Consider the following 14,637-nt stretch of genomic DNA (forward strand, 5'->3'; position numbering starts at 1 on the left):
CTGTGAACAAGGAACCAACAAACTTACTCAGAATAAGGAGGATCCCAACAGAGAAGAGGACCACAGCGAACACCAGTCCACCAATCCTCAGGGTCTGGTAGTCTGCCAAAGGAACCAGGGGTGAGCTACGGAAGCAGGGCAGGGCTAAGAGGCTGTGTCCATCCCTCCTTGCACAGGGCTGCACCCCAATCCGCTATCCCCTGTACCCAGGGTTGCCGAGGCTCCTTACCATAATGAAAAGGGTCCGTTTCTTTCTCCTGCTCAGTTGCTGCAAAAGTAAATAGTTTGGTCAGGAGGAAGACAGCTGTACATCCTGAAATAGCTCACCTGACCTCCCCGATATCTCAGTACCCACAAAGGGATTCCCAGGACATACTGGAAATGCACAGAAGGGCAGGCCTGCAGGCTAAGGGGCCTGCATTCACAGCACACCCACATTTAGTGCATTACCCCAAAAAGGCAGGTCTGTCATCCTCTAACAAGTGGGGAAACTGAGGCCAGGAAAGGACTCATGACTTGCATAAAGCCAGAAGTAGCTACTTATGGTCTAGTCATTGCTATGCAGCGAGTTCCAAGATTTAGGCTGAAAGTCCACAAGGGCCAGAACCTTCTACTAGAAAGGGCTGAGGCTGTCATCATCCTACTTACCACTGGCCAGGACTGCAGGGACCAGCAGGCTGCAGAGGAAGATCAGCACCACCTCCATCATGTCTAGGGACAGAAGGAGGAAGTTATTATTTGCTGGGCAGGAATCACACCTCCACACCCCAAACCATCAGCCCGGCTGGGGCAAGTCAAACCCTTAGCTCTACCGAGCAGGGGGAACATTCAAACCACTCACAGTGAAGCAGCTCGCATTTACCAGACTCTTAAAGAGTGCTCCAAGGGCATTAACTCAACTAATAGGACCAAATTAGGGCAACTGGCAGGCCCTGTGACTATGCCATGTCACAGGCCAAGAACCTGAAGCTCACAGAGGATCCATGACACAGTAAGCTTCAGGGCTGAGAGCTCAGAGCAGCCCAGGAACTCCTGTGTCAGTTTCTAGGGCCAAAGCCATAAGAGCATCAGGATTTTGTTATGACCCATGTCCTTCTCTCTGGGTCTTCTTTCTGTGCCCATCTCAGTTCCTGGTTCAGTTCTCACAGCCAATAACCTGTCAGAAATTCTCCTTTATATCAGATGGGGGGTGGGTGGTAAAGCAACGCCCACCCAGTCCAGCCAGCAGTGGGGAGAGACACTGGATGGTCACTTTCTCTCTGCAAACCCTGACAGAGGCAGGTCCTCGAAGCCGGCCCTCACATTCTGAAGCAGCCAGGTCAACTCTTCCCAGAGGCTTCAATTCAAAGGCGACTTGATTAAACAAAGGGAATTTGGAAACGGTTTCTAGCATCAGCCTCCAAGTGTCCTCCAGGATGGGCCTTCTGGTTCACCCAGGAAGAGCCGGAAGGCCTTCTGGTTCACCCAGGGACAGGTCTGGGTGGAGTTGCACTCCTCACTGCTGGGCTGACATGACAGTGGTACAGAGCCAACAAAAAGGGAAGAAAACCTAGATCAGGAATGCCCAAGTCTCCTTCCCACATGGGGTGAGACTGGATAAAGGTTGAGCCCCTGGGTAACTGCTAGTGGCCTAGTGGGTATGTGGTCTGAGCATGGGAATTTCCTGTGACTTTCTCTGAGCCCAGAGCACCCCACCCCACTGCTTTTCACCTCCTAGCCACCAGGGGTCAGTACAACTGCATCCAGAGCCGCACAGAAGCTGGGACTCCACGGGGATTCAAAATGTCTGTATCAGAAGGTCTGAGGGCTGTCTTACTTTAGAATTATTTGTCTCTTCAAGTTTACATTATTTATTGTATGTACAGAAATACGTAGCACACAGGTCATGAAGCACAGTAGGAAGACAAACACCTATAAATAACTAAAAACCTAGAACGTTACAAATACTGCATTTATTTGTATTTTTCTCCAACCCATTCCCTGCTGCTGATTCCCAGAGGTAATCAGTGTCCTGACCACATATAATTTTAATCATTCCTTTGCTCTTTTTTTAAAGCTTGCTAGCCAACTGGTATGCATTCTCAGATGTGCAAACTGCGTTAGTTCTAGAGACCTACTGCAACACAACACTGTCCCTACAGTTAACAGTTACTGTACACCTAGAAATACGTTAGAGGGTAGATCTCATGCCATGTGTTCTTACCACAATCTAGTTCTTAACCACTTTCTAGTTCCTGAACATTTCTAGCACCTATCTAGCAGCTATCTCTGGTATCAGACTGACTGCATGTTATCACAGTGCTTGTGTTCTAGTAATCTTTTTTTTTTTTAAACTTAATAATGGCCCCAGAGCACCAGATCCTAGAAACTCTGTACCTATTAGCAGTCCCTCTTCATCCACCCCCCCAGGGGGGGGGGAAGCTGACAGCCATTACTCTACATTCTGTCTCTGGATTTGCCAATGTTGGATATTTCATATGAAAACAATCATAACATCTGTGGCCTTTTGTATCTGGCATTCACACAGTATGTTCTGAAGGTTCATCTATATGATAGCAAGCTTTGTTTCTTTTTATAGCTTAAAAATATTCCACTGTCACGCCAGGAATGGTGGCTCATGCCTACAATTCCAGCACGTGGGAGGCTGAAACAGGAGGGTCACTGTGAGTTTGAGAACAGCCTGGGCTACACAGTGAGTTCAGGGCTGGCCAAAACTTCATGCAAGATCCTGTCTCAAAAAAAAAAAAAACAAATTCACTCTATGAATATATACCGTATCTTGCTCTACCTTTTAAAAATATACTTGACACATACATGTACCTAAATAATATACTGCTTAGCATAGCTTTTTTGGCGATTTATAACTATGACACCATGTTCACAGCCTTCTGGGAATTATATTTTGCTCAATATTATGTTTCTAAGATCTATTTATATTAATACATATAACCACAGTTCATTCATTTTTAATGTTCTATAATATCCCACTGTGCAGGTATTGATCCATTCTCCTGTCAGTGGACATGCAGTGTCTTTTTTCCCCCTATTTATTGCTATTATAAATAATACATTTTATGTATGTTGCCCAAGGCACACATCCAAGAACTCAGGGCACTGTTTTCAATTCTCTTGAGAACTTCTCTCATAAGAAATCCATTTTATATTACAACCCAACACAAACACATATTCATCTATACCAGAACCACTTCACCATGCAATGATGGGTCACTCTGCAGTTCGAAAAATAATGTTCTAGAGATAAGCGTAGGAGTGAAGTCATTTGTTGGGCTGTATGTTATGCAAAGCATTGTCAACAATAATTTAAAATTATTTTCCAAAGTGCTTACCCTATTTTCCAAAGTGCTTACTACTTTACAGCCTTATCAATAGTTGATATTGTCAGATATCTTTATTATTCTCAATCTAGAGGGATAAAGTAAGGTCTTAAATTGATTATTTAATAATTGATTTGGGCTTCTGAGTGCTTATCTGCCATTCCTGTTTCTTTATTGATCATGCATCTTTCATGCCTGTCCACTTTTCAAATAGGTTGACTCTTCCTCTGATTACTTTTATAATCTGGGTACTGAACCTCTACCATTAAATATTACAAATATCTCATTTCTAGCAGCTTGTCTTTTCACTTTTTTGATTGTCTTTCAATGAAGAGAATTTCTTAATTCTAATGTAACTGAATGGAATGAGTTTTGTGTTTTATTTAAGATATTCTTTCTTACCCTCAGGTCAGTAACAATTTTCTTCTAAAAAGTTAAAGCCTTTTCTTTTACATTTAAACCTTTATTCAATCCAGAGTTGATATTTGTATGGAACTTGATGTAGGGGTCTAAGTGTTACTTTGCCCCATGCTGCTAAGCAGATGTCCAGGCACCGTTTGCTGACCACCTCCCTTCCTCACGATGTACCACACCACTTTTACCACATCTCCAGTTTCCATTCAGCTTTGTGTTCTGGGCTTTTGCTTTGGACACAGCAGTCAATTTTTCTGTACAGTAGCTCCCCCTCGTCCCTGGTTTAATTTTCCACAGACTCAGTTACCTGCAGTCAATTATGGTCTGAAACCACTGAATGGAAAAAACAGAAATGAATGACTCATAAATTATATACTGCACCCAGTTCTAAGCAGCACGATGAAATCTCTTGCAGCTCCACATCCTGGATGTGAGTTATCCCTTAGTGCACTGTATCCACACTGTATTTAGTACCTGCGCATTAGTCACTTAAAAGCTATCTCTGGTATCAGATTGACTGCATGTTATCACAGTGCTTGTGCTCAGTTAACCTTTTTTTAAAACTTAATAATGGCCCCAAAGTGCAACAGCAGTGATGGGAAAAGGAAAAAAAGCAAAAGTACAGTATTTTGAGAGTGTTACGGTTTGTGTCTAGATGGCCCCCCAAAGCCTCATGCAGTCATGGGGTGGGCTTCTAGAGGTTTTAACTGATCCATGGTCCAATGCTGGTATTCTGGGTGTGGCAGTTTGCATACACTATAAGGAAAGGAGAGAGGCTTGCTCCTCCCCTCCTCCTCCCTTTTTTGCTCTTGCTGCTTTTGCTGTTTTCTGCTTCCATGAACTGTTGCCCTCTGCCATGTGCCACTTTGCCTTGAAGCCAGCTGAGTATGGACTGAAACCTCCACAAACTGCGAGCTAAATGAACCTTTCCTTCCCTAACTTTGGGTGTTGGGTATTTTGTCCCAGCAATGAGAGAAAAGGAACCAAGGCAGAGACAGACATATACATAGCTATTACAGTATAGTTATAATTGCTTTATCATTATTGTTAATGTTACTCTGCCTAATTGAACTAAAACCTTACCATGGGTCTGTATGTATGAATAGGGAAAACAGCCTATACAGGGCTCAGTGCTATCTGGTTTGATACACTGGATATCTTCTGGGGCCTTGGGACGTTTCCCTGTGGATAGAAGGGGACTACTGAGCTTGTATTAAAGTCACAGTATCGTTGTCTCAATTTCTACAGCTTAATAGTAATCCTGCCATGAGGTAGAAGCTCCCATCTTTTTTTTCCTCTTTCTTCAGAAATGTATTCATTATTCTTGGGCTTTTGCTCTTATAAATGTTTGAATCTGCCGGTTGAAATCATCTAATACCAATGGGATTTTCATGAGAATTGCCATCAGTCTATCTACTGAACATGTGAAAAACTGACATTTCTGATCTCAAGTCTGCTGGCTATCAAGAAATGTCTTCAGTATTTTAAAGGAACTTTTCAATGTTCTCTAAGTTTTAGAACTGCTTTTATATAGGTCTTGCACATCTTCTGTTGATTCATTCACAAGTATCTTATCATTTGTATTGTGATTTTAAATATTACCTTATGTTTCCTAATTTTGCCAGTAAAGAGAAAAGCAATTAATTTGTATATATTCTTGAATCCAATAATCTTATTAAACTCTCATTTCTAATAATTTACCTATAGATATCTTTGGATTTTCTCTAGACATATCATCTGTAAACGACACAGCATTATTTCTTCTTGTAAATTATTATTATTTTTTTTTTTTGGTTTTGGTTTTTCTCCGGTACCGGGAACCGAACTCACGACCTTGCGCTTGCCAGGCAGGCGCTTTTGCCGCTGAGCTAAATCCCCAGCCCCTCTTGTAAATTATTAAACTGTTTATTTGTATTTCTTGTCTTAGTGCCTTAGTGCACTGGCTAAGACTTCAAGTGAAACATAGAAAATAATGAACACACTAGAATACTCATGAAGAAACACACATGCATACATGCACATACACACACACACGTGTGTGGTGCAGTCTATTAATTTTAAATGGGGGCTCTTCTGATGCCTTGAAAACTCCTCTCTAACCCTGGCTTTCAAAGATGTTTCTGTTTTCCATTAATTATGAGTAAGTGCTCTACTATATCACTTTCCCTCTTTTATCTATCAAGGAAATAAATTATACATGGATAATAAAAGGATGGATTTGGCTTGTTATTTTGCTTAGGAGTTTTGCATTTATGTGCATGAGTGAGATCAGGCTGCAACTTTATTTTACTGTACTGACCTCACCTTGTTTTGGTATGGGCTGTGATTTGAATATGTCCTTAAAAGTTTGTGTATTGGAATCTTAACACCCAAACTCATGTTAGTGACATCTAGAAGCAGGGCCTTTGAGAGGTAATTAGGATTAGATGAAATCACACAGGCAGGAGAGACACACACATCCTGTCTCATATGAGGCCCTCTACCATGTTATCATGCACAAAGGCCCTCACCAGATGCTGACACCATACTTTTTGGACTTCCTAGCCTCCAAATCCATGAGCTAAACAAGCCTTTATTCTTTATAAATTATCCAGTTTCAAGTATTTTGTCACAGCAGCAGATTAAGGGAGTTTGGTAGAACTGGTCTTGTGAGCAGTTAATGCCCAGAACAATTTTCAGAAGACTGGAATTGTCTGTCCTTTCCATGTTCAGTAGAACTAACCTGTAAAACCATTTGGGCTTAGTACTTTTTCTGTGGGCAGATTTTAAACTGCCTAGCCAATAAATTAATGGTTATGGCACTCTTCAGATTCTCATTTTTTCTTGATATTCAGTGCATTATACCTTGGCTGTAATGATTTTCTCTATTCTGCTTTCAAATGTATTGCCATAAAGTTGTTCGTGGTCTTTTCTGTCATTTTAACTTCAACTGGATTTGTAGTATGTCCTCTTTCTCATTCCTAATATTTCTTGTGATAATTCCTTTTTTGCTTGATTGGTCTCACCAGAGGTTTAATTATTTTATTTTATTAGTCTTTTACTATCCGCTAAATTGGTCTTTAGGGATTTTATAGTGATTCTCTCGGTCTTAAATTCTATTTTACTCTCTACCTTTTTATGTAATTATGTGTTATGTGTAAATCTTATAAACATGAGAGCTAGATTTTTTTAAATGCAACTCAACAGTCTCTAATATTTGTCAAATTTACTCCTTTTATTGTGATTTTTGATACATTGGGCTTGATTTTGGCTGTTTTCCTTTATTTTCTTATGCTTGTTTATTTCTCTCTTCTTGCCTTCTTTTTTTCTTCCATATTTTGGATTTAGGGGGCTGCGGATTTAGCTCAGGCAAAGCGCCTGCCTGGCAAGCGCAAGGTCTTGAGTTCAATTCCTGGTACTGGAAGAAAAACTATATTTTGGATTTAGTACTTTTTTATTTACTTTCTCTTCCCACTGGTTTAGAAATTGTGCAATCTGTTTCTAATATTTCATGGTCACCTTTGAGTTTATGTATTCAAGAAAGATTTCTAAGTCTTAAGATTTTATTAATAGCTATAATAGTTATTAGGTAAAATACCGTCCTTGAAAACACAAGAATATAAATCATACCCTTCCTCAAATTTATGCTATTGCATATGCAATACAAATATTTATTTTAATCTCATAAAATAGGTATCTGTACTTGTCACTTTATGATGACAATGTTTGTTTGGGTTCACCCATGTATACAGTAGCCATCTTTCAAAATGACACCAAATATCTCCTGGTATTCAGATCCTTATGTATAGTTTCCTCCTTTGCTGCAAAAGGCCTGGTCTGTGTGACCAAGAAAATGTGCCAGAAGTCAAAGTAGGTCACTTCCAATAAATGTTAGGTTATAAGAGATGACAAGCTCAGGGCTGGGGATTTAGCTCAGCGGCACAGCACCTGCCTGGCAAGCGCGAGGTTGTGAGTTCGATTCCTGGTACCGGGAAAAAAAAGAGAGAGAGATAATAGGCTTTTTCCCTCCTCTTCTTCCCCTCCCTCTTCTTCTTCCCCTCCCACTCTTCTCCTCTCCCTCAATTTCTTCTTGTTCTTGTCATCCTTGTCCCTCATCTTCTTCCCCTCCCACTCTTCTCCTCTCCCTCAATTTCTTCTTGTTCTTGTCATCCTTGTCCCTCATCTTCTTCCTCTTCCTCCTCCTCCTCTTTCTTCTCCTCCCCCTTTCTTTCTCTCTCTTTCATTCTAGGGAAAGCTAGCTGCCATGTTTTAAGGAAAATCAAGCATCCCTCTGGAGAGGCTCATGTAACAAAAGTTTAAGGCGCCTCAGTCTAAAAACCCTGCTAGGAACCATGTAAGTGAGCTAGGAGGCAGACCTCCCCCATGTTCCTGTGACTGCCACTCTAGTGGACAGCTTGACTGACTTTCTTTAAATGCCTTGAGCTAAAACCACCCAGCTAAACTTCTTCCTGATTCTTGACCCTCAGAAACCATGTGAAAGAAACAGCTGTTTTAAACTGCTGTGCTGGGAGTAATTTATTATGCTGTAAGAGAGAACAAATACAATATATTTACTAAGTGATTTATTCTCCATTCTTTTTCAATCTCAGCTAGCCTTAGCCATTTTCCTTCTCTCTAAAGGCTTCATGAAGACTTATCCATTGTAAACTGTTTTTGTGGATCTGAAAGTATTTTCATTTCACCTCTGTGGTGCACTGAACATAAGGACAGAAATTAAGGGGATCCCCAATAATTCCAACTTTCTAGAGCTCAAGCCTTTGTGTGACCTCTTCCTCCTGAATGTAGTAGGAGTGGCCAACTTATGAATGTCTGAGTTTCAAACTTTCACAGATACAGATGACACATTACCGTTATGAGCATGCATAGCTGCTTCCAGTCAACAGAATGTGGCAGAAAAAGGTGACGCAATGTCACACAAATACCGCTGTTATGTTACAAAAGACCCAGTCTTAGCAAACTGGAACCAGAGAACTTTCTCCCTTGATGGTTTGAAAAAATAAACTGCCATGTTGTGAAAAGACCAATGAAGAGAAGCACAAGGCAAGGGATTGTGGGAAGCAGCTGACAACTGAAAGAAAGCAACCTTTGACCAACAGCCAACAAGAAAATGAGGGTCTCATGCCACAGAGATTAACTCTAGCAGCAACCTGAAGCAGGCTGGAAGCAGAGCTTTCCCCAGTCGATCCTTATATCAGACCACAACCCCAACCAACACCTCAACTGTAGGTTGGTAAGACTCTGGAGGGAAGAATCCAGCTAAACTGTGCTAGACCTCTGAACTAAGGAAGCTATGCGATAAATAACTGTGTGTTGTTTTAAGCTGCTAAGTTTGTAGAAATTTGTTATACAGCAATGAACTAATAAAAGTAGTTTGGCTGTGTACAAAACTATAGGTTGATAATCACTTTTGCTTCATATTTGGAAGATGTTATTTCACTGCTTTCTGATTTCCATGATGGTTTTTAAGAAGTCTGCCACTTTACTCCTTTATAGACATTCTTTCCATCTTTTCTCTCTGCCTTTTTATTTCTCGTCTTTATGTTCTGAATTTCATTAGAATAATGTCTACGTGTGGATTTATTTTTATGTGTAGTAAGTCCCCGACTTACAAATAAGCTCCGTTTCAGGACAGTGTTCCTAAGTCGGATTCATTCCTAAGTCTGATAAATTGACGCTTATATGCCTTTGGCACAAATATGCAACGCGTATTGTTTTGTGTTTCCTAGCTGTCCCCTCCACATCACCACTGCTTTTCTTGCTTCCAGACATCCTGGGCTCTGACTGAGCACTGTACTCCCGTACACCATCACACTGTACTGTAAGCCTACAGCAGCACAGCTGTGACAATGTCCTGCAGACACGTGAGCTAATCCCATGATCTGTTCACATCTACACATGCTCATGATGGCAATGCGTCATCCGTATCTGTGAAAGTTCACTCATAAGTAGGAGACTTACTGTATTCTCGTGTGTCTCCTTTATCTGCAGATTCTTCCCATTTCATAATTATGAAAAACTCTCAGGTATTATCTCTTCAAATATCGCCTGTGATGCTTGATTGATTGTGCCAACTTCAGTAAATAATGCCCAACTAAACTGACTCAAGGGCCAGGGATATATCTACACAGCACAGCTCCTGCCCAGTAAGTACAAGATGCTGAGTTCGATTCTTGGTAACTAACTAACTAACTAAATAAATAAATAAATAAATAGGCTCAGCATCATTCTGGGTGTGGGAGACCCAAAAAGGGGGAATGAAAAAGGAGGGATTATTTCTGTTTCCTTTGGAGAAGTTTCAGTCTTTGCTTTCACCTTGGCCATCATCTCCTGGCTTTGAGCACACTCTTCAGCCTCCAGCACAGACCCTTCAGACTCCTGGTACAGACTCACATTGGACACTACACGGAGCTCCAGGCTGGATCCTCTCTGACTGGATCCTTCTGATCTTTTGCACTCGTTCATACCTGATTGTGTGGAGAGCCATCATATGCCAATGTGTAAATTCTCATATAGTTGTACATCTTGTATTATATGTTTCTCTAGTAAACACTGACTGATACATTGCCCTTCCTCCATGCTGTTTTCTCTTTCTAATACAATGATTAGAAATAGATTGGATATCTTCATTTTACTCTCCATTGCACTTAACTGCTTTCAGTTCTCACTTCCTTTCCCTGTGCCACTTGCTGTGTAACTGTTTAAGATTTATTTTCTATTTGCATTTTGCCTTTAACTGTTTAGCTACTGTTAATCTATCCATTTAATTTTTTATTTCAATGATTATATTATTTATTTCAAAATATTCTGTTTGGCTTTTTTTTCAACTTCGTTGGTCATTTCACTAGTCTTTGTTGCTTGGTCTTTTATTTGATCCCATTTTATTTCCTTGAACATTTTCTACATAATTATTTCATATTCTATTTTTGGCAATTCCAAAATCTTAAATGGTTAGGAGTCCAAATCTATTTATTGTGTCTGTACCTTTCAAATACAGTGACTTGCTTTTTGCTGTGTTTAGTAATCTTTGATTGTGAACTCATGTTTGCCAGATTTTAACCTGTGGGAAACTGATAGTCCTAAAATGGGATACTTTCCTCCAAGAGAGAATTCTATTTGCATTTTCACGGAGATGAAGGGTAGCAGATACCACCTTAAGCCCACTTATCCCCTCTCAAGACTCCCAGGCTTAATATGAGGGTCTCAGGTTTGGCTTCTCAGCCTTGCTGGACCCAGTGGTTATTAGTTTGCAGAATGTAGTCATGTAAACTAACATTGATTCTAAGAGCAATTCTACTTTAATTGTTTTACATTTCACATAACCCAGTGTTAGTTTTATGAGTTCTTCTTTTTTAGCTTTCAGATAAAGAAGTGTGTAGTATGTGGAAAGAAGTGACGACTGATGACTGAGTGTTTTCCTTCCTTCTTGTAAGTCCAGCTCTGTAATAATAAATCTGGGACTATTTATCTTTTCTTTGAGATGGGGCCTCACTATATTGCCCAGGCTGGTCTCAAAGTTATAGCCTCATACAATATCCACCCACATACGTACCAGCCTTCCAAGCAGTATGGACTACAGGTGCATACACCACTGTACCTGGCTCAGGGATCAAATATTTATAGTTCCTTCAATTATTGAGGCAATCAAATTTTTTTTAAAAAAGAAAATGTAAAAAAAATTATTGAGGCAATCATATTATCCTAATTACATTTTTCAAAGTATGAAATAAAATAAGTTTGTGCACCTGATATTTGTAAAATCCCCTTCCTTCTTTCCTTCCTTCCTTAAGTTTACTGCTATCTCCTAGACCAGGTTGCATCTACAAATTACATTTTCAAATTGTATCTTATCCTTGTGCACACAGCGAAGAGTTTGGATTCAAGATGTGGAGGATGGAACTGGATACCAAAGGCCTTCAAGTCCTAGGTAGGGGCTTTGGTGAATGTTGGATCTGAAGTGCCAGAGGGAGGAAACATGAACTAGGCTTCCCAGCCCTAGCCAGCAGAAGTGTTAGTAGGCTAGCAGGCTCCTCTTCTTTTCTTTCTTTTTTTTTTTTTTTTGTTGTTTTCTGGTACCGGGAATCGAACTCACGACGTTGCGCTTGTCAGGCAGGCGCTGTGCCGCTGAGCTAAATCTCCAGTCCTCCTCTTGAAGTAGGAAATACATGTGTCAAGGGTCCCAGGCTACTAGATACAGTGGTTGGAAGCTCAGGGCACTGCTGTACCTTTCCCTAGTCTCTCACAATCACCTCCTCAGACGCTCAGGTTCAAGTCAATTCCACAAATACTGAATCTCTAGAAAGAGCCACACTATTTTGGGTCTCCAAGGGATAAATAAGGGAACAAGATTCAGCTTTAGCTACCAAGGAGAGACAGGGTTTGGCAGCAAAGGGCTCTGATACATCAGCAAGTTTGGGGAGGACTTCCCAAGAGGTAGAGACTACACACAGCTATAATCCATAGAAACAGGGAGAAGAGGAGCGGGGAGTACGGAACCCGGGAAGTTTCCATGGAGGAGTTAACATTTCAGAGGAGCTTTGAATGCAGGACAAGATTTTGATAGATAGGACTGAGAAGAGAAAAAAGGAAGGGCAGTTTGTCACAGCCAAGAGCATGAACACAGGGGGCGGGCGTGGAAAGAAGGATGACAAATAGCACTCAGTTCGAGTTCAAATTCACTTCAAGTTGAGCCTCAAGATATTTCATTCAATAGCAGCTGTCTAAACTGGCTTCCTTAGAAGGGCTCTGAACAAGGCTGAGCAGATGAGAGGGTTTCATCCACTACAAATGTCTGCACGACATAAGAGAAGGCTGTGCCAGCAACCCACCAAATATTTCCCATTTCCAGTGAAATCCATTCTATGAAAAGGATGAGTTGATGGTGAGAATCCTAAGAGGACTGGAATCAGACTGTGGAGAACCGTAAGCGCTAAAACGTTAAGACCTGTCGTTGTACTCTAAAGAAAGCATTTCAGGTCAAGTTACAGTGTGCTGAAAGAAATACTGTCATAGATTTGAAAAGTAACCCACTCTCCACCCCTTCAAGCTGCTGCCAAGGCTCAGTTCCACCAGCTGCACCTCAGCTCAGGTCTCCTCCTGGTGCCTCTTGGCCCCTAAACCTATTTTGAAAAATCTCGTCAGTGATACAGATGGCACCGGCTAGGAGTCGAAGGGCCAAGTACATACACAGAGCCTTTGAGGTGACACAAAATGCCTTTGTCTCTGCTGAACCAAAAAACTCCATCCCGGCTTCCCTCGCTCCCACACAGCCCCTCTGTATCCCCATCCTACCCCTTCCCACACATTCCTTTCTCCCTTTCTCCCTCCTCCCAGGGACGAAACTGGACAGCTTGGAGCTGCCTGGGATGGGGAGGTTAAGAGGTGGTAGAAATGATACATCTTATTTCTCAGCCACAGAGTTTACGGAGCAGGTAGGAGAGTGGAGCGGGGAATCTTTGGCAGAGGGAAAAGCAGGGCAGCACTTACCAGGGCTGGGAGAGGGCGCCCAGAAACGGTCCTTGAGCTTCAGTGTGCCTGCAAGCAGGAGGGCCTCGTCATGTTGAGACCTTGGACCCATGCCTAGCACCCTACAGATCTGGTCTGCTAAAATAAGGCACCCAAGAAATCATCGCTGCTGGAGTAGGGGACTCCCTGCCTCCTTGTTCTCTGGCTCCCCATTTCTTTAATTCTAGGTCATTTAGACCATTCTCCTGTCTGAAGGATGGGCCCAATCCCACTGGCTTCCTCTATAGGACATGAGAAGGAGGAGCCAGGTCTCCACTCACTTCTCCTCTCTACACCCTCACTTCTCCCTGTATGGGTAAACAGCTGACATTTCAGCTGGTGGCAGCATTTCCACATTAATTTTCTTCTCTCATCGTCCTGCCGTTTGTGCAGTGCCTGCTGCATGTGCAAGAGGAGAATGTAATCAGAAAAGTTTCTCTGGTGATTATCTTTCCATATTGAGTCACATAATTTCACTTAATTGCTGGGTAAATGCTGCTTGGAAAGAGAAGCTACTAGTTGATGATATAGCAACATGGTATATTATTTCTGAGTCCATGCAGCAGTGAGGTAGATCCAAATACCCGGTTCTATTGTGGCAGTAACTCAGAAACAACCTCCCTTTAAAAGGCAGAGGCTTCAAATTACAGTGAAACTTCATTATCCCATGTTCATGCCTTCCTGTCCTGCCTCCTAGCCTTCCCCCGGGGCACCTGCTTGCCTTTCTGCAGGCTCAGCCCAAACAACATGACCAGAGATCACACGTCCTGGGTCCTAGGAGGATGCCCCAAAGAGGGTCGAGACCCCCCACTCCCAACAGGGTATACCCAAAGGGACTGTTTCATGGGGTCGCAGAACGCCTAGGCCCCATGGCTTAGGCTGTTTACCCAAAGCTATTATTATAGGCTGCGGAGACATCATTGAGCCTATAGTGTTTTTACATCTTTGCAACAAAGATGCTGTTACAAGATTTCACTGTGTATAAATAGAGTATAGCCAAGATGTAAGGTTTAGCAGATGGACCCGGCATCACAGAATGCCAGAGTGGATGAGAATGACTGAGATGAAGGCTCAGATTTTCATTTGAAGCAACTGAGTCCCCAAAAAAGAAGCTACATCTGCTTCAGCCCATCAGGCAGGTGCATGGCCTGGCCCAGGACACTGGCTTCCACTCCCGCCTGCTATTTTGATGTGCTGGAGTCAGCAGGTGGTCACACCAGGGCTGGCAGAGCAATAGCTGAGGGTACCTGGGGCAGCCCAGCAGGAGCCAGATTAGAAGATAAGGCCCAGCAGGGCTGGACGGTGGCCGCCCAAAGAGAAAAGGAATGAGCAGGAGGAAAGGAATGGGCACGTTCCTTTCACTAGAAGACGACATTTGATTGGAGAT

The 14,637-nt window shown here is 42.1% G+C and overlaps 1 protein-coding gene across 6 annotated transcripts in view; it reads right to left on the reverse strand.

Moving 5' to 3' along the window:
* Fxyd6 (FXYD domain containing ion transport regulator 6) overlaps positions 1 to 14,637 on the reverse strand; it is a 36,956-nt gene that overhangs the window by 4,683 nt on the left and 17,636 nt on the right. For 3 of the 6 annotated variants that reach the window (XM_013511225.1, XM_005378221.2, XM_013511222.1), the window contains exons 2-5: positions 13,233 to 13,280; positions 649 to 711; positions 230 to 268; positions 28 to 102 (exon numbers count right to left, since the gene is read on the reverse strand). In XM_013511225.1, coding sequence (XP_013366679.1) covers positions 28 to 102; positions 230 to 268; positions 649 to 709 — 175 coding nt within the window. In that variant the 5' untranslated portion in view covers positions 710 to 711; positions 13,233 to 13,280. The remainder of the gene's footprint in view (positions 1 to 27; positions 103 to 229; positions 269 to 648; positions 712 to 13,232; positions 13,281 to 14,637) is intronic. The other 3 variants (XM_013511221.1, XM_013511223.1, XM_013511224.1) reach the window with 1 other exon arrangement.

Source organism: Chinchilla lanigera, unplaced genomic scaffold (genome assembly GCF_000276665.1).
Source record: "Chinchilla lanigera isolate Chin_1 unplaced genomic scaffold, ChiLan1.0 scaffold00011, whole genome shotgun sequence".
NCBI lineage: Eukaryota > Metazoa > Chordata > Mammalia > Rodentia > Chinchillidae > Chinchilla > Chinchilla lanigera.